This window comes from Gossypium raimondii, chromosome 10 (assembly GCF_025698545.1).
Source record: "Gossypium raimondii isolate GPD5lz chromosome 10, ASM2569854v1, whole genome shotgun sequence".
NCBI lineage: Eukaryota > Viridiplantae > Streptophyta > Magnoliopsida > Malvales > Malvaceae > Gossypium > Gossypium raimondii.
In genome coordinates, this window is record NC_068574.1 from 43,741,287 (window position 1) to 43,762,031 (window position 20,745).

The 20,745-nt window shown below is 36.0% G+C and overlaps 1 protein-coding gene across 2 annotated transcripts; it reads right to left on the reverse strand.

Annotated features, from left to right (window-relative positions):
* Positions 1–9,824: 9,824 nt before the first annotated feature.
* LOC105777366 (probable serine/threonine-protein kinase At1g54610) lies at positions 9,825–16,184 on the reverse strand. Of its 2 annotated transcripts, XR_008189998.1 has the most exons (9): positions 15,483–16,184; positions 15,100–15,384; positions 14,694–15,011; positions 13,601–13,828; positions 13,222–13,322; positions 12,814–12,928; positions 12,022–12,425; positions 10,599–10,629; positions 9,825–10,507 (listed from the first exon to the last, which is right to left on the reverse strand). XR_008189998.1 is itself a non-coding variant. In XM_012600612.2 (7 exons), the coding sequence occupies exons 1-7, from the start codon at positions 15,852–15,854 to the stop codon at positions 12,120–12,122; spliced, it is 1,725 nt and encodes a 574-aa protein (XP_012456066.1). In that variant the 5' UTR covers positions 15,855–16,184; the 3' UTR covers positions 11,854–12,119. The 2 variants fall into 2 exon arrangements, 1 of the variants encoding a protein (XP_012456066.1); XM_012600612.2 differs by lacking the exons at positions 9,825–10,507; positions 10,599–10,629 and having other exon boundaries at positions 11,854–12,425.
* Between the last annotated feature and the right edge of the window lie 4,561 nt (positions 16,185–20,745).

Sequence of the window (20,745 nt, forward strand, 5' to 3'; positions counted from 1 at the left end):
AATACCCAAACAAATACGTAATGATTCTAGATTTATGCCGCATTTTAAGGTTAAAATTTAATTTTATATTATTATATTATAATATATTTGGTCAACTAAAAATATGCACGAGACTAATATGATTATTTGTTCAGGATTGCATAGGTGCAATTAATGGTACTCACATTGCCGCTATTCTTCCACTAAATGAACAAACTTCCTATATTGGAAGAAAATGCATCCCGACTCAAAATGTTATGACAGTATGTGATTTTAATATGTGTTTCACATTTGTCATGGCTGGATGGGAAGGATCGGCACATGGCACTAGAATATTTCTTGATGCAATTCGAGATCCAAAATACAAATTTCCGCACCCACCAAATGGTTAGATATTTTATTTATATGTGATTTTTTAAATAATAAAGTATAAGTTCTTTAATTGATAATTTTTATAAAAAAAATTCTTGAATTAATTGTTTGTTATATTATGACTTGTAGGAAAATATTATCTTCTTGATTCTGGATATCCTCAAATGAAAGGTTATCTTGGACCATATAGAGGTTAGCTATATCATTTACCTGACTTTCGTAGAGGTAGACCGGTATCTGGTAAAGAAGAGATATTCAATCATTCACATTCATCATTACATAGTGTGATTGAATGAACTTTTGGTGTTTTAAAAAAAATGGGTTATTTTAAGGGATATGACAAGTTATAGTTTTGAAAAGCAAACGATGATCGTTGTTGCTAAAATGACGATACACAATTTTATCTGAAAACGTGTCGGTCGAAATGATGCAAATTTTATGGAATACGAAAATATTAACTGGGCATATGAGAATATTATTGATTCAGAAAATGCGTATGGTCGAGAAAGTGATGATGATGACGACGACGATGATGATGGTAATGATGACGGTGAATCAAACAATTCAAGTGGTTTTGAAATGAAATTAACAAGAGATGCTATAGCTTCTAGTTTAATGAATTCACTTTAAATTGTAAATGCTATTGTAAAATTTTTAGTATTTATATTTGGTATATAAATATTATCCCTTTTTAAAACTTTAATCCAAATATATATAATATTTTAATTTGTTAGGTTTATGTTTTCTATGTTATATTAATATCTAATATGAGTTATATATTCAAATACATTTTAAAATAAAATAATACAAATATGTTAAAAGCATTAATTAAAAATAAAAAATAAAAAATAATTTTTAAAATAATACAATTGTGTCTGTTGACACCATTTTTTGGATGAAAACGGGGTCGACTTGGGTTTTGAAAATAAAAACGAAAAAAAACGAGAGTCGCCACCAATCCTTTTTTATGAGGTGTGATTGGGTCACCTCGTAAAAGTGGTTGTTTTTAATAAACAGTTTGATTTTATTAAAACAACAAGTTTGGTCCACGAAATTGAAAAAGCGGGTTCGGAGTCGGTTACATACGAGGAAGGATTAGCACCCTCGATACGCCCAAAATTGGTACCTAGTTGATTACTTAATGTCTTAGTGTCGAAGATTGAGAAGTTTGAAGAATTTTAAAAAAAACGATCCTTGTATTAAAACATTGAAAACTTTCAGAAAAAGGGGCATATTTCACGTTATTCGAGAAAGAGAATCATATCCAGTGAGTTAGGACACAATGTCTCGAATTTTCGATACGCGAATAAATGCCAAAATTTTATTTATTTAAAAGATATTTTATTATCTCAGGTTTAGGAAAGGGATCATGCCAGTAAGTTAGGACACGATCTTTTTTTAATTCCGGAGATCATTTAAAAACTTGAGTTTGAAAAGATTCGTATATTTAGATTTATTGTGAAAATCGAAACCCAGTAAGTTAGGGTACGATCTTCTCGAATCTAAACACGAAGTGCCATTTTTTAAAACAAATTTTGTTATATCGAGTGAAATAAAAACACGAAGTCGTAGTAAAAATGTGAAAGCAAATTACATTATTATGCATGGCAAAACCATGATGAATACAAAAGTATAAAAATAATACGGGCAATAATACTAAAATAAAATAATAATAAAAAAGAACAAATCGATAACATGCGAAATAATAAACTGTAACATATAAATAAAATGCTCAAATACGTATAAATATTATATAAACATATATATACATATATATATAATATATAAAATGTGCATGTGAGATATAAAATAAGATAAATATACATATATATGTATAGATATAAAAGAAGCCATATAAAAATATATAAATATATATATACGTATATTCGTGAGAAAAATGGAAAGTATATACATATACATATATATAGATATACATATATAAAAAAGTATTTATATATATATTAAATAAGTTAGAAAAAGAATACATATACATATACATATATACATATATGAGCAAATATATAATAATATTAATATAATAAGACACATCTATTTAAAATTACATAAGTAAATATAAATGAAAATATATAATGAGAATAACAATGATATGTAATAATAATAATAATAATAATAATAATAATAAATTTATTAAGAAAATAAACAAAATAACAAAAGGACTAAACTAAAAATTTAAAACGAAATTTGGGGTTAAATCATAAATAAATTAAAGGGAAGGGACCACATTGAACACGCGAATAACATAGAGGGGCTGGAAGGGAAATTTTCCCTTCTCCTCTACAACGCACAGCTTCATTGAGGACAAAATCGAGAAAAAAAATGGAATTTTGTGGCAAAATTGAAAAATAAAAACAAAATAGGATCCAATCGTAAATGACCTCAAAAGCGCAAGGACCGGCTAAATAACCCTTTATCCGAAACACGCGGATCCTAGGCGGTTGGTCGGTCGGTCCGATCCATGTCAAAACGACGTCGTTTGAGGCTTTTGAACTCCTCCAAAAGCGGCGCTTTTGATATCCTATATATTCAAAAATTTTCCAAAATTTTCATTTCCCCCTTTCCAAAAAAATCCGAAAATGCTCTCCTCTCCCTTTCTTCTCCCAGAATCCGCCAACGGTCCGTGAGAAACCACCGACTGCCGTGGCGCCGACACACCTGCACGCTGCAAGTGAACCGAAAAGTTTCCTCCTTTTCCTTCAACACGCTCCTTGGCCTCCCGAGCACTCCGGCGCCACCAACGAAGGTAAAATCTTTCTTTTTGTTCTTTTTGTATTTTCGTATATTTTAAAATAAAACAAAAAAATTGAGTAAAAGAAGTAAAATTAAAAGAAACCTTTAGATCGAAATCGGTAACAACCTTTTTTCTGTTTCTATTTCTTTTCCTTCAAAATCTCCTAGGAAAAAAAGGATCCCCTTTTTACATTGGTTGTTATGGCTTTATAGCCATGTTTACAATATTTTGATCTATTATTTTTTTACTTGTCATTTCTTTCTCGATTTTGCAAGCAAGTGGGTGGAGTCGGTGATGGTAGAGACGTGACGTCTTGTTGCCGTGACTGAGGCAAGTGGATGACCCTAGGTGCGGCGCACCTAGGGTTAGAAACTATTGTTTTTCTTTTACGAAAATGGGCTAGGGTTTAGGTTAATTTAGTTGGGTTTGGGTATTGGGCAATTTGGGTCTAAAATTTTGGGTAGTGGGATTGGGCTGGTGGGTTGTTTTGTAATGGGTTTGGGAAGGGTTGAAATTGGGCTTGTACAGTGTCAATATCTAATTACAAATATTTAATTATTATATTTAAATATTTAAATGTAGTTTATATATTTTAATTAAATTTAATAAATAATTAATATTAATTACTTAGAAATATTTAAAATTAATATTATATATTTAAATATTAACAATAAGTTATAATAAATTATTTTTTATATTTTTGCTAAAATATCATAATATTAACTAATTTGAACATTATTTAAATACATAATGGACATTTTATTTCTCAAAAGTACTTTTTGACAGCGATATCAAACAGGGCAATTTACCAAAAAAGCCGTTTCTTTTCAAAATTTACCGAAATGGGCTGATTTTTTTATTATTTACCGGAATGGGCCCTTTTTCGAGAAATCGCGTCCACGTCAGCGTGATGTCGAGAATGCGATGTCGGGACATCGCGTCACGTCAGCGCGACTGGCGGCGTGGAAGGAAACCGCGTCCACGAGGAGCGATTTCCTTCCACGTCAGCAGGTCGCGCTGACGTGGACGTGATGTCCTGCCACGTGGTGCGTTCTTGGGGACGCGATTTTGACTTATTTTTCACGTTTGGTTTTTTTGGCTTTTAGGGTTTAGGGTTCAGGCTTTTTAGGGTTTTTAGGTCCCGGAATAAATTATTTCGAGTTGACGTTTCTGGTCAAATAGTATAAAATTGCCTCTACCAGGATGCTATTTGAGAAGAAATTGTGAAATCGCGCCCTCGTGGTTTCGATTTTGCTACAGTAGGTCATGTAAGAAATAATTTTTTTTGACGTTTCTGAGGAAATAGTATAAAATCGCCTCTACCAGGATGATATTTGAGAAGAAATTGTGAAATTACGCCCTCGTAGACGCGATTTTGCTACAGTAGGTCATGTAAGAAATTTTTTTTGACTTTTCTGAGCAAATAGTATAAAATCGCCTCTACCAGGATGATATTTGAGAAGAAATTGTGAAATCACGCCCTCGTAGACGCGATTTTGCTACAGTAGGTCATGTAAGAAATATTTTTTTTTGACGTTTCTGAGCAAATAGTATAAAATCGCCTCTACCAAGATGCTATTTGGGAAGAAATTGTGAAATCGTGCCCTCGTGGATGCGATTTTGCTACAGTAGTAAGTTTGGGCTGAGGCTATAAATTAGGCAGAAAATGTTCTTAGAATGCATAAGTCATAACAGAAACAATTTAGAGAGGCTAAGAAAGTTAGAGTTTCAAAATGAGTGAACGTATTAGTGCTGTTATTTACTACGATGGTGAGGTTTGCCACACCGAGAATAGTGCTACTTTTTTGTCGAAGAATACGGTGTGACTGTCATTTAACCAGAACATAGATTTGGCAGAACTTCGTAAAAGAATTAGGCGTAAAATCTTCGGAACGGCGCCAATGAAAGTTCTGTCAATCACGTATCGATTTTGTTCTTATGTTGATCCGGTGACATATGACTCGTTCGACATAAAAGGAGCTCGTAGCTTGGAGGCAATGGTGCAGACTCATCTTGCTAGTGGAGCAACTTATATTGAGTTATATGTACAATTTACGTCGCCAACTGATGTACTTCCGTCCGGTGTTTGAGATGTATACACGACCTCTGGCCGATCTCGGTTAGCGGGTTACAAAATACGGAACAGCTCATGTTCGGTAGCGGTGTCGAATGCACATCCCCCGCAAGACACTCTGTCAGTGGATGGGACATGTACGTCGGTGGCTCGACGTTTGATACTGGAAATACGTACTAGGGAACTGCATCAAGTTCTAGTGGATTGCAATCTACATCCAATTGGGGACGTTATCAAATGCCCAGAAGAAGGGATGACGTACTACCTACGACGTCAACCGGTGAGGGGACGTCGTACGCTGCAGATGATTGTGGGTTAGAAGATGACTCCGATGTGGATCCACCTCGAGAGCCCGGGCCGGATGGTGCAGAAGTGGGATTATTTTCTGAACCGGAGTCGATTCCAACAGAGGGTAAAGATGCTAAAAGGAGTTCAAATGAAGAAGAAAATCCACGATTCAGAACATACTCACCTCTAGCCCACATGCATAATGTCGATCTGTCAGCGGATGATGCGTTAAAGTTTCCAGATCTACCACACCGGTTGCGCGATCGTACAAGTTCGGGAGTAGATTTCGGTGAACTTGAAGTTGGTAATCAGTTTACCAACAAGGATAGTTTTATTGGTGCTTTGAAACAGCATAGCATCAAAAACGGCGTTAATTACCACGTCGTTAAATCAAAATCTGATAAGTTTGAGGCGAAGTGTGCGATGCAAGACGGCACATGTTCATGGAAAATCGTCGCCTCGTTAAGGAAAAGGACAGGGTTGTGGGAGATAAAAAGTACAAAGGTCCACATACATGTCTGCAGTGCTGAGATTGAATGTATCTGAATAATAATTTTATTTTGCAATGTTGCATTATTTAATGTACTCCCTCTGTATGTGTTTCACAAGATTATCCCAAAATGGATTCAGCTATGTTAGCTAGCTTGATACTGCCCACGATAAAAGCAGATCCTAAGACTTCAGTGTCGGTGATAATTGCTAATATCCGTAGCCAAATGGGGTACACGCCCTCTTACCGCAAGGCTTGGATAGCTAAGCAGAAGGCGTTGGAGAAGATGCATAGTAGGTGGGACGCCTCATATAATGAAATATGGCAGTGGTGTCAGGTGCTAGAGAGATACGTCCCAGGTGCCATCACAGACCTTGAAACGGAACATGCGTACTACAACGGCCGATTGCTACGTGGATGCCAAGTGTTCAAACGCCTATTTTGGACCTTTAAGCAATGCCGAGACGCATTTCCATACTGCAAGCCATTGGTACAAATTGACGGTACCTTCATGTTCGATAGGTATACTCATCGGCTATTGGTTGCAGTGGCACAGGATGGCGGTGGGAGAATTCTTCCAATTTCATTTGCAATAACACCGGGGGAGTCGTCGATGACTGGGATTTCTTTCTCTAGAGGTTAATGAGACATGTGTGCCCCCAACCTGATATCTGTGTTATTTCAGATCGGGGCGCCGGTATACTAGTTGCATTTGATCGAGAGGGAAGCTTGTGGCAACGTACACACCATAGATATTGCCTAAGACACGTTGCTTCGAACTACTACAGGCAATATCCATCTAAGAGCGAACGACGACAAGTGACCAACATGGGTATTTAGTCTATAACTGTATTATTTTATTTGTCAATTTGAATTAGTTTTATTGGTAGAAGTGGTATAAAATATTCGCTATGATCTTATATTGGCAGGGTATGAAATAAATAAAGATCGTTTTACCGAGATGTTGGCAAGTTTACGATCCCAAAACGGAGAAGGGGCGGACTACCTTTGTAATATACGTTTCAAACAGTGGGCACAAGCATACGACGGAGGCCTACGATATGGTCATATGACGTCGAACCTGGCAGAATTGGCAAAATGCATAAATTCTGTTCTTAAATGAACGCGCCATCTACCGATAACATCGGTTGTGCGAGAGACATATTTCCGTTTGGCGGCGCTATTTCCAAAACGAGCAGCAACTTATGCAGGCCAGATGTAGGGTGGCCATTTATGATGCAGTAAGGTAGTTCAAGAAATTAACAAGGCGAAGGCGAGGGCAAACATCATGCACACAATGTGTCACGATCGAGACAATTTATGGTTTCGCGTGACAGAGTTTGACAGACCGCACCAAGGTGTTGTTGGCGGGCAATATCGTGTACACTTGCGAACAGGACTTGTGACTGTGGGAAGTTTGATGCACTTCGTTATCCATGCGCTCATGTTATTGTAGCTTGTCAGAAACTCCGTCTGGATCCGATGAGTTATGTGGACGAAGTGTACAAATTAGAAAACATGTACAACGATGGAGACACGTTTTCCCACCGGTCTCGGATGAGCGTAAGTGGCCGCCGTATCTCTTGCTCCTTTTAAGTCATTCGAATAGAGAATTGCGTCATAAACCAAAGGGTCGACCTTGCTCCACTAGAATACGGAACAATATAGATATCCGAGAAATAGCCAGTCAACAGAAGTTGTGCGGATGGTGTAGGAACCCAGGCCATACAAGTCGATCATGCCCTAATCGCAATAGTTGAATGTAATTTTAGAAAAAAATTATTTTATTCAATTATTAATTGATAATTGTATTAATTGTTAGTAAAATTATCAAATTAGTTTAATTTCTTAATTGTTAGTACCGGTCAAAACATTTTACCAAATCTAACATTATGTAAAATTATGTAAAATTATTAAGTTCCAAAATTTTGTTAATGGTTAGTAAAATTATCAAATTATGTAAAATTATGTAAAATTATTAAGCCAAAAAATTTTAATTAAATTAGGTAAAATATCAAATTATGTAAAATTATTAAGCCAAAAAATTTTAATTAAATTAGGTAGAATTATCAAATTAGGTAAAATTATTAAGTCCAAAAATTGTGTTAATGGTTAGTAAAATTATCAAATTATGTAAAATTATTAAGTCCAAGAATTGTGTTAATGGTTAGTAAAATTATCAAATTATGTAAAATTAGGTTAGGGTTAGGGTTTTAATTAAGTTAGGGTTTTTAATTAAATTAGGTTAGGGTTAGGGTTTTAATTAAATTAGGTTAGGGTTAGGGTTAGGGTTTTAATTAAATTAGGTTAGGGTTAGGGTTTTAATTAAATTAGGTTAGGGCTAGGGTTTTTAATTAAGTTAGGGTTTTTAATTAAATTAGGGTTTTTATTACATCAAATTGAACTTCTATTTTATTATATTAAATAAACTTCTATTTTATTACATTAGATAATAAATTTAAATACGACAATCAATGTCTATTTTATTATATTAAATAAACTTCTATTTTATTAATCAGATAATAAATTTAAATACGGCAATCAATGTCTATGCCCGGGGGATTCGGTTCCACATGGCGGCCATCGACGATTACGCGCTGGATTCCTCCTTCCTCTAGCTTCCGGCGGCGGTTGTTCTTCCTCCGGTGGTAATTGTGGTTCTTCCGGTTCGACATCTGGTTGTCGGACTTGGGACGATGATCCACCTTCAAAGAATAGTGTATGTGGAGGTGTTTGCATCATGAACGGTGACGGTGTTTGAAAGTCATACGTTGGTGGCGAGTGGTAAAAATGAGAGCTCCCCAACGGCCCCCCTTGCGATCCCTCCTGCGCCGCTGGCCTAGATATCGGCGGTCCGCTCGGCATAACAGGAAATGGAGCTAAACCGGGCACTTGGCTCCAACCTGCCATAAGATTCGGAAAAGGATACATGTAAGGGTTAGGGTACATATAAGGGCTAGGAAACACACCTGGCATCATAGGGAAATGCGGTTGCGTGGGTATCATCTGTTGAATTGCTGCGTCAGGTGACTACGTCGGTGCTATCGTTGGGGACGGTGATTGCATGGCCGCTGATGATGAGCCGGGTGACTGTCTGGGCCTCGTTGAGGGGCTGCCTTCGTAGTCTTCTCGTCTTGGATTTAGAGGCCTGCGCCTTTCCCTTCCGACACGTATTTGCCGCTGCCTCTCCTCTGGCGTAAGTAAATACGACTTGCCATGGATCCTAAACCATGGCATGTATTCTGGAACGCACGCTAACTCCGGAACGATGATTTGTTCCCGAGTAGGTAGATATTCATACCCATTTTCCCACATTTCCGTGTACTCGGACCAGTATCTAGGCCAATCCGTACCTAATAGCCGAAGGTCGATTTTGTGGTGATCGTCAAACACCTCGTGGTCCGCAGAATCGGTTGTCTACATCCAAACCGTCGTAGCACTCGTCTGCATGCGGTGGGGCTCCTTTGTTGCATAGTTGATCAACACCACTTTCGCGTGCTAGCGTTTGGATTTTGTAAAACTCTTCCGGATTCTTGCCCAATTGCGGATCCTCGTATGGTGTCCATTGAAACTATATGAACATGATAGAAATATTAGTTATATACATAATACTAAATACTAAATACTAATTATCAATCGACTAGCGAATGTATGGAAATATCTATTTGCAATAATACTTATTCGCTTCAATCGTTGCTCCAATAGAAGCCAGTATATCTTCAAGTTCGAGCGGTAATCCACGATAACTTGCCGGATGGTTCCACCTAATTAAATAAATTTTTAGCATACTTTTATTCTTACAAAATCTACATAATAATTCCAAAATGTAATATAAAATTTACCTCGTTACGAGTGGGAATGTATATGGGTGGTTCACTCGAGGACGTAGAAATGGAAAGCGAAACAGTGCCCATGATTGCAGTAGTGACAGGCAACCTCCGATGTTTGCTCTCCTCGGTCGCGTCGCCCCGCACATCTCCCGATATAATGTTGCCAAGACGGCAGACCCCCAACTAAATTCACCGGCTCCTCTAAAATCAACGAGTTTTAGCAGCCACCTTAGATGTACACGGCTCCGTGACGTGTCGGGCATCAGATAACCTCCAATTATTTGAAGAATGTATGATCGAGCATATCGGATTCTTTCAATTTCGGTTGAATTTGCATTCGGATCGGGGAAGGTGGCACGTAACCAGCCCATCTCGACCTTACCTCCATCCATTTTATTCGGAATAGCGCCCAAAAGCTCGTAGCACACCGCCTCTCAATTGCTAGATTGGGCAGACTCGGTGACTGGGTGCCCGTCCACCGGCAATCCCAATTGCAGATGGACATCTTCTAGAGTGATAGTACACTCTCCACATGGAAGATGGAATGTGTGCGTCTCGGGTCTCCACCTCTCGATCAACGCACTGATCAGTTTCGGGTCCAACTTGCATCCTCGGCCTACCGTCGCCACGTGCTAGAAACCCGCTTCCTGTAGGTAGTTTTCTACTAACGGTGATGGAGGAGCATGCATATTCCAGATATTGCATTCCAATACCCGTTCTTCAAACTTTTATAACAAATAATAAATTAATAATTATCTAAAAATACATAAATAAAAAAATCTTAAATAATATTTAAAAATTAAATTTAATACTTACCATTTTCATTTGCTCCACCGATATGTGATTCCTATAAAGACGAATTAATGATTCGGCCATTGATGAAAATATAAAAAAATTTAAAATTATTTTAAAAAAATATATAAAATTATTTTAAATTATTTTAAAAATAAAATTGAGGGGAAATTGAAATTAAATATGGATTTGAGAGAATTTTGGAAGGAAATTGAGAGAATTTTGGAAGGAAATTGAGAGGATTAGAGAGGAAAAATTAGATAGGATTTGTTTGTGAAAAAAATAAAGTGGTGGGGGTATTTATAGTTTTTTTTTTACCGTTGGGGGGGCAACGGTCAAAATTATGACCGTCGGGGTACTGTTCACGCGCGGAGGACATCGCGTCCACGTCAGCGCGACCTGCTGACATGGAGCGATGTCCTGACACGTACCCTGACATCGCGCTGACGTGGACACGATTTCCTAGAAAATGGCCAATTCCAATAAATAATCAAAAAATCGGCCTATTTCAGTAAATTTTAAAAAAAACCAGCTTTTTTTGGTAATTTGCCCTACCAAACACTCAAATTTTTCAAAAACACTTCTTAAAAACACTTTTTAAAAATAATAAAAAACTGGCCCTTAATCACATATTTTATTAACTTTTCAATCCTTAACATTCGTGTTTAGGGCTTAACAGTGTCAATTTTTGTGTTCACAAAAAAATATCATGACACGTTTTGAACTATGTTCCTCAGATTCCAGAATATTTAATATGGCTAAATTGATTTTTTTTCCATATATTTCAAAGTATTTTGAATCGTATTTAAATATGTATTAATATTAACAAGAATAAGACTTAAAACCACATCAACTAGGTTTCCAGTACAGAGACAATGGTCATATTTTAAAGTTTTTCCAAGGAGAGCCTTGAGAAATACTTGGAACTAAAAAATGTTAAAATATTCATATAGTCCCTCTACTTTCAAAATTTAAGAACTTAGTTTCTATACTTATATTTTCAAAATTTTAGACTTTTACTTTTCAGGTTTCAAAATTCAAGTCCAACTATTAATCATTAAATTCAAGTTAATTACATCTTTTTTTTAATTACATCTTTTTTCAAAATGTTACAGCAAATTTAACAAAAAAAATTAACTGTGTTAACAGTTAGACCTGAATTTTAAAATTTGAAAAGTGGAGACACTAAATTCTTACAAGTGCAGGGACTAAGTCCTAATTTTCATAAAGTACAGGGACTATAGACACATTTTCACAAAAGAAAAAACAAGAAAAAGAATTGTAGAACAAATTTATTCAATTTTTTTACTAAATCTAATTGGGGTTTTCCAACAGAACTGAAGAAACAATGACAGTATAACAGATGTACAACATTAGATAAGCTTCTCACAATAATACCACCAAAAACAAAAAACAATGGATAGTAAAAATGAATACAAGTTTTTACCTCTGAAGCAGTTTCCGGTTTTCCCGGTTGCAGATCAAAGAAACACTTTGTAGCAGCAATGTTTTGGCTTTCCAGCAGCCCGTTTTATATGTAGTCTCTTATATTCGAGTCGAATTCTTGTCTTTCTTAGTTGACTTTGAATGTGAATGACCATCACCTGACATGTGCTTCTTTCTCCTCGGAGCACCAACCGCAGAAGAGTCGATCAAAGGGCCAGACCATGTCTGGATTGGTGCTTTATTTGAATATGAGAAACTTGTACTAAACGGAACATCGGGTGGATCATAACCAGGATCTATCGGATGTGCAGAACCCAAAGGATAACCAAGAGTTCCATCTTGGTGTGGAGGTGGAAATTTCTCACTCTTGCTTTTGGCATTTGCATGTGTTATTAACCGTCGTCTCTGTTTCAGCAAAAGAAGTTCCAGTACATCAGTAATCAGTCCTTCGTCTCACCGCAATCTCGAGTTGTAAAAATCGTAAAATCAAGGACCATGCAAGTGATTCGTGAATACTAGAACCAAGAAAAAAGCATAGTATCTTTGTTGATTCTGGATGAAAAACCCTTACCAACTTAGAAATCGGGTGTGTGTGGCAAAAGTGACACAAATCACTGAAATCAGCAGAGATGTCTTACAAATGATCAATATTTATCTTTGAAAGAAGTTAACCGACCATAATAATGAAAAAAAGACTGGAACTTGTCCACCGAACTAAAATGTTAGCTTATCTTGTCGTATTCAACGAAAAAAATATGAGGTTTAGAGGGAAAAGAATGCATCTATGACATACATCAAGGTTGGCTTGAAGCTCAGCATTTGCTTCTGGAGCAGGAATTGCCCGCGCAGCTCGATCACGTGGACGAGCTTTCTTCACTCCAGCATTAGGTCTTCCAGCAGCTCGCAATCTACAATCATGAAGCTCATCCCATGTAATTACGAAGAGAAAGGAGAGAAACTGCTACCATGTTCATGCTCTACTACTATAAATAAATCATTCAGATAAATCTCTTATTGTCAACATCTTAAGTTAGTTTTATCTTCTATTTTATTTGCCTGATATGATAATAGTCATTACTCATTACTTCATGAAAATATGCAGTGTAAAAAATATTTCTGCCGAATGGAATTTAGAAACAAAAACAATATTCAAATTGGCCAGACAGTTTATCAGAACTTAATGATATCAAATATCATGTACCTTCTAGCTTCTTCATCTCGTAGCTTAGCATCCATCTCCTTGCAAGGAGGGTATTTTGGAAGGCTGGAAGGATCACAAGCATAAGGCTTGGTCGTGAAGAACTGCAGAACACATGAACAGTCACGTTGGCATATTCAACCATAAATAATTCCAACCAATCACTGGTTATCCTAGAAAACGAAACTAGACTGACTAAAACTCGAACACATTTGGGAGGGGGGAGACGCACATCAATAACTAATTTCTGATACGGTATAATGAATCATAATGAATATTATAAATGCTGCTGTATAGGCTACAAGGTTTTAAATAAATAAGCCACCTAAAAACTCATAAAGTGTCAGAACCAAGGAGACATGTGAGAAATACAAAAGCTCACTTCACTATTTAATGCGGCTGTAGCTGTCAGGCGCTCAACAGGATCAATTGCAAGAAGAGTATCAATCAGAGGCAACGATGATGGTGGAAAGTCCTTAAAAGTTTCAGCTATACATCGTTTATATGATTGTTGAGGCTTAAATATGGTTGCATGTGGCAACTTTGACTTTTTCCAATATTCATCTGAAGGAGAGCCGCATAGTTTGAATATCTTGTGTAATTGCTCCACCTAAATAAAATTATAGACAAATGTTAGCAGATACAATAGGTACCATGTGCCGAGCAATTATACTATAATCAGAAGCTAAACAGTAAGAAAAACTGAAAATACAGTAATACCATCATCTTTCCAGAACAGTAAATGTCTTACATCAAATATATAAGATCATTACTCTCATATGTCAAGTGTAAATGGAAAAAGCTCTAACTGCTTCCTAATGGTGTACAAATTTTAAAACCAAGTAAACTGAATCATACTAGTGTTGCTTTCCCAGGCTGTTTCATGATCACTGTGAAAGCCAGTGAACTTTCAAGAGATTTGTAATAACAAAACAACCATTACGATGCTAATAGTCATTGGTATGATGAATGTAGAGGATCAAATTATGAACTTGAATTGCCTGGACAACTCAAAAAGTATTCAAACAGAACTAGGAAACCGCAAAGTGAAATTGGATGTTGTGGAACATCCAAGTCCTATACCAATAGGTGTAATACAGACAACTTGAAAACGTCCATAGAGAAAGGAGGATCAAATATCATAGAGAACTAATAAATTGACAATGCAAATTTCAATGACCTTTTGATTATGATAGTCAAATGCTAACCGAGGACTGCAAAATCATTAAGTTTATCTCATATAACAGTAACTGCAGAATGGTTTATTTTGCAAAATATATAAGAAAAGCTAGTAATTTGGTGTTGCGAAAAGTACATTTTATTGCTACTACACCCAAATCTAGAGCAAATTCAATTTGCTAATTAGCTTATGCCTCTATAAACTAAAGCAACAAAATTTGCACCTTAATGCGCTTTCCGTAGAGGAAAATAATAGCACATGCTTAATAAACTTTAGATTCAAGAAGTTACACTACCTCGGTGCGACCAGGCATGATGGGCCTTCCAGCTAATAACTCAGCTAAAATGCAACCAGCACTCCAGAGATCCACACCAACACCATAATCTGTGGCACCAAGAAGGAGCTCTGGAGGTCGATACCAAAGTGTAACCACCCTACTAGTCATTGGCTGCTTGTGATTAGGATCGAAAAATGAAGCTAAACCAAAATCCGCTATCTTAAGAACACCACCATTGTCAATAAGAAGATTAGACCCCTTAATATCACGATGCAATACATGTCGGTTGTGACAATGTTCGAGCCCCGATAACAACTGATGCATATAACATTTTACCTGTCCATATCAGCAGAAATCAAAACTCTATCCATAACTTAATTCAAAACCAGCATAAGCAATAAGGAAGAAAAAGTATTTATTTTACCTGAGACTCGGTGAACTTTATAGCCGGACTAGCAGCGAGTCCGGCCAAATCGTGCTCCATATACTCAAATACAAGATACAAACTACATGACATTCTTGAAGTCACCAATCCTTCTAATTTTATCACATTAGGATGATCCAATCGGCGTAAAATCTTAATCTCCCTAGCCATGAACTTAACACTTTCCGGCTCCAAATTATCGAAACGAACTTTCTTTAATGCAACAATCTTCCCACTCAAAGTATCCCTAGCTTTGTACACATTACTGTATGTTCCTTGACCAATCTAAACAATCAAATTCACAAAGCTACGTAAGTAATTACATAGGAGCAAAATACTACTAACAAATACATAAATGAGGCTATGAGAAGAAGTTAAGGCACCTTATCAATCTTCTCAAAAGAATCAGCACGGCGAGGAGTCCAGCCGCTGATGGCTTCACCGGCGACGATAGACAGCCAAGATGGCCAGCCGGCGGCGACTTGTTCGCCGTGGACGTGCTTGGGTGGGTTACTCAGCCGTGGATTCGGCCGTGAAGACCGCCTTTTCGCTCTTGCTTTCGCTGCAGCGGCGGCGGCAGCAGCTGCTTCTTCTTCCTCCGCCTTCTCCTCGTCCACCCTCTGGCTGTTACTTCCATCTCTAACAACCTCTTCACCCTTCTCCGACCTTTTGGAAACCCTACCAACTTCCTCTCTCTTCCTTTCTTCCCTCCCTACCGGTCTCCCTGAAACCTCTCTCCCAAACACACACCCCATAGTTCACTCATATCTCCTCTCCCTTCCCCTCACATTCCCACATTTTCTCACAGTTTATCTCCATCCAAACACAAAACCCTAAAAAATTTTTTCTGAGAGATTAATTCAGAGAATGTAGTAATGAAATGTGTGTGACCCAACTTTCTTTATGACCCCCCCCCCCAAAAAAAAAAAAAGCAAAGCTTGCAATGATTTTTTTTTAAAAAATTAAGACTTAAGTCCCACAAATTGTGGCACAGTCAACAAATTTCAGCTATAAAAAGCTGATAACAGTAAAATTCAACTACCCTTTTTTTTCCTCTTTTTAGATTTGAAGAATTTCAAGAAATTTAAGATTTTTTTTTTAAATAAAGATTTTTTGGATCTGTTTCTACTTTCTGCTTTCCAGTGTTTATTTATTTTAATTACTTATTTTGCAAAATTTCTTTGACTCTCTTTCAGAAAGATGAAAATTTTGTTTTTTAGGGGATTTAATTAACTGCGGGAGATTCGGTGTTATGAGGAAGTGTAACCAATCATAATTTGCCACGTTGAGAGGGAATGATTGTGATTTTATCATGCGGGGTTTGGGTTGTGACGTGTAAGAATATGATTGGATAAGGTGGTGGAAGAGATGTAGTGGGTTCCACAAGACAGTGGTGTCTCTTTGATTTTGTTCCTCTTTCAGGTGGAGTACTTGGCCCCGTGCTTAACTGGGGAGCAACCGTGAGCCACTCAAAATCTGCCACTTGGATTGTAAAGAAAATCTTTGTCTAGAAAAGAGTATATTCCCTTTTTTTAATTTATTTTTTCATTAAATGTGATCATGTAAATATGGCTTAAATACAAATTAAACCCTCAAATTATGTTGGGTTTTTTGACAAAAGTAGTACTAAATTAGTAATCTCACTATATCTATCAATAAGAATGCAACATTTGACATATTCTTATTAGACGTCATACACGTTTTAAGTACAATGAAACAAAATTAATAGTCTATATATCACTTTTGATAAATAAAAAACTTTTGATACATAATTGAGAAAATTGATATAATTTTGGGGTCAATTTCATAATTAAACCTATAAATATTACATTAATTAAATTGGATTAATGGACCCACCTAATGACTTTAACAAACTTAAAAGAAAAAAATTTTGTTCAATTCTCAAAGAAAATTTTAAATGATAATAAAGAGTGTGAGTTATTATCATATATGAAGTTGAATTAAATTCAATTGCTTTCTATAATTTTATATAAAGGTTTAATTTTAAAAAAAATAAAAGATTGAAATTGAAATTTATTTAAAATTAGATTAAAATAATTTTATTAATTACCTAATATTTTGGATCTGACCTAATTGAACTTATACTTAAAAACCTTAAATAAAACTCAATCTAAATTTAGTTGAATCTATCTTACCAAGCAAGTATATGATACTTCAACAAATATATCTATAACATTATTCTTAAACACCTTTTTTTATATATATATCATATTAGACATTAATGTATGCAAATGAGAAAAATAATGTCCATCACTTTATCAAAATTTATTTATTCATTTTTTAGACAATGATTTTCTAGTTTTTTTTTCGGTTAAAATCTTAAGATTATTAGAGCTACATTGAACCGATGAATCAAAAATCGATGGTCCAACTGATTGAACTGATGACATATAATTGAAAATAATTATACATTTTTGAATCGATAAAAGATAATAATAAAAATTGAGCATTGAAAAACTAAAGTTTTAATTATATTTCCGTTGGTTTTTATCTTTGTTTTGTTTGTGAATATATATTTTTTAATTCTTCTTTTCTAGCATTTGGTAATACTTTTCTGAATTAATTTTAATTTTTGAAGCGATTGAATTATTCAATTGAACCGCGAATTGAAAATTAAACCGGTTCCTCTTTGATTCTATTCTTACAACATTAACCTTAAATTTATCTGTCCTAACAAATAATATTAACGTAAATGCATGCAAAATAAAGGTAATCAACCAATAGCTAAAAATTTAATTTCATCAACAGAGATTGAAAGAAAAAAACAGCACCAAGAAATCATGAAAAATAGGTAAATTTCGTAAAAGAGAAGAGATGTGATGCATAATATTTGAAAGAGCAAAAGATTTATAGAAATCGTTCATAATTAAAGAAAGACCAATCAATGTTTCCCAACAACATTATGTTGTCTCTATGATTCATTATTGTTTACAATTCGCTCATGCCATGTCTCGTATATATATTTGGCATATAATTAAAAGAGTATTTTATTATTTCATTTATACTTAATTAATGCATCTTCTCCCTTTTTATTTCCTATCCTCTAAAATTTATATGGTGTATGTTTAATAATGTACGAAGTTAAAGAATGATTTTGGAGGAAGGTGGGATGAATTTGGATTTTTTTTTTTATTGCTAGATAAACTTGAGTTGGGAGTGTCAGAGCTTGTATTTCGAGACACTTTCCAACTCTTAAATCAACATGATAAAAAAAATAGAAAGTAAAATGTAAGAATAAATGGTTGAGCTGAAGGAGAGACCCTTCATGTTATATAGTACTTGTGTGTATTTGTACATAGCTCTAAGGCTGCTTGAATATTTATTATTGGTCTATCTCATTGGCCAGAGGCTAGCTTTTGGCTTGACTTACTTGTTTGCTTAATGTATTGTGTCAGACTTTTGATAGCCATTTGTTGTGCTTAACAATTGGCCTTGTTGATATTCTTGGCATAACATTAGATTTGAGGTTGGTTATAAAGTGACTCGTTAAGACCAAAACAAGAAAAATATATTTCCTAATATGCATATTAAAGATGTGGAAAGCGTAAGTTTATGCTCGATCAAGTTTTATAACGAGAGCTTTGCATATCTAAATACTGACTTGATTGCATCTTCTAAAGGATGTTTGTTCATCTAGGTTCTGTGTTGGAAGCTTGGTGTTTGTTACTAAGAAGTACGGATGCATGCATTTTAGCACACGGCCTCTATTTGCTGCTCAAAAGTAGGTTTGTGGCTTATGTAAAGCTTTAATGTGTTGTGTATAGAAAGTTTTAGGCCGCTAGGGTGCTTTAACGTGTTACTCAAAGCACATTTTTAGCTATTATGGAACCTTAACATGTTGTTTGGGGTAGATTTATTGGAGTATACTCAAAGACCAATCATTAGATGATTCTATTACTATACTTATTATTTACCTAGTTTATTAATAAAGACATTGTCATTATTATTTTTAGTTTCTATTTTCTATGTATCAAAAAATTTGTTTAATAATAAAGTCCTAACAATAACATGATTATTTTTAAATGTCTTTAGTCAAGTATTGTTGTGGGTTTGGAAAAAATAATACATTGAGACTAATGTTTAGTTGGTTGACGACGATATATTGTCATGGATATGAGATATCAAGTCAATGTATCAGTACATGTTGGAGAGTAATGTATTGGACTAACCCATCATGAGAATACTTTGGATTATTATGTAATAGTCACAACATGTGGTCATGGATATAAGATATCAAGTCAATATATGAGTACATGTTGAAGAATAGTGTACTAGTGTCATGGGCCGTAGTTCAAAGCCCGTGACCATCGCACCAAATGCATCCAATGGAGGTCTATTGCTCAGATGGGAATCATTTGGCCTACGAGAACTAGCCCGATTCAAAGAGCTATTGGAGAAGCCTAGTTGGCCCGATAATGAAGACATGGCAACTTAGGCTAATATGGTAACTAATCTTAGAAGATAAAGGGAATCATATCTTGTAAAGATTAGATTAGATTTGATATGTCATATCTTGTAAATCCCTAAAATAAAGGGATATGGTTAATCTTGTCTGTCGATGTAAATGTATCTTAACCATCGGTTTTGGGGGAGCTCAACTATAAATAGAGAGCCTCCCCCTCAATTGTACTCGCTCTATTCACTGTTTCATTATTCTTTGTGAATAAGAGAATTGAGAGCATTTACTTAAACACTTTGCGAACGCTCTTTATGTTGTTCTTTGGTTTAGCTTCTTTTGGCATAAATCGCTTCCGCTCTTCAATTTGGCGCCTTGGAGAAGTTCTTAAGGAATCCTCACTTGAGTTAAGGCTGACTTAGGTGAGTTTGGACGAACGGATCGCTTAAGGCTGCACGGATCGCAAGAGAAAACTCTAGCCCCGTGACAAATGGTATCAGAGCTATTGGTTCGAACCAAGTGATAGTTGAGTTTTTGGTTTGAAGGCACCGTTGGGATGTCGAAAGAAGAGTTCGAACAAAGGTAGGCGAGAAAGTCTTTGAGGGAGATGTTGTCGGTTGTTGAGGAACGCGTGGGTAAACTTGAGGAGTCCATGAAGGACGCAAAAGAGTCAGACAATGCGCTTAGGGAAAGCATTGAAGACTTGGGGGAGCAGTCCAGGGACTTTGTGACCATGTGTCTCACTTCCCAAAGGTATAGCGTGCAAGAATTGCTAAATTCCCAAAGAAAGAAGCTGAAGGAGTGGAACGATGCTCTCGAGGCCATGGTGATGGCTTTCAAGGAGAAAACAATGGCCACAACGAGGGTTTTGAGCACAAGGATAGAGGAGCTCGAGGGAGAGTTAGCCTTGTGTCGAGCAACTATGGGGAAAGGAGTGGCAAATGCAGCACTCAGTAACGAGGATGTCCCAAAGCCGAAAGAGTTTGTGAGGACAAGGTCTGCATGCGATGTGGATAATTTCTTGTGGAGGATGGAAAATTACTTCCGTGCCAAAGGCATCGTGGATGATACAATTAAGGTAAACACTGTTTCAATGTTTCTTACTGACATTGCGCTTTTATGGTGGCGAGGTAGGACCACAGATAAAAGGCAATGTGAGATTGAAACGTGGCAAGAGTTCCAATGCGAATTGAAGGGACAGTTTTACCCAGAATTTACCGAGGAAGAAG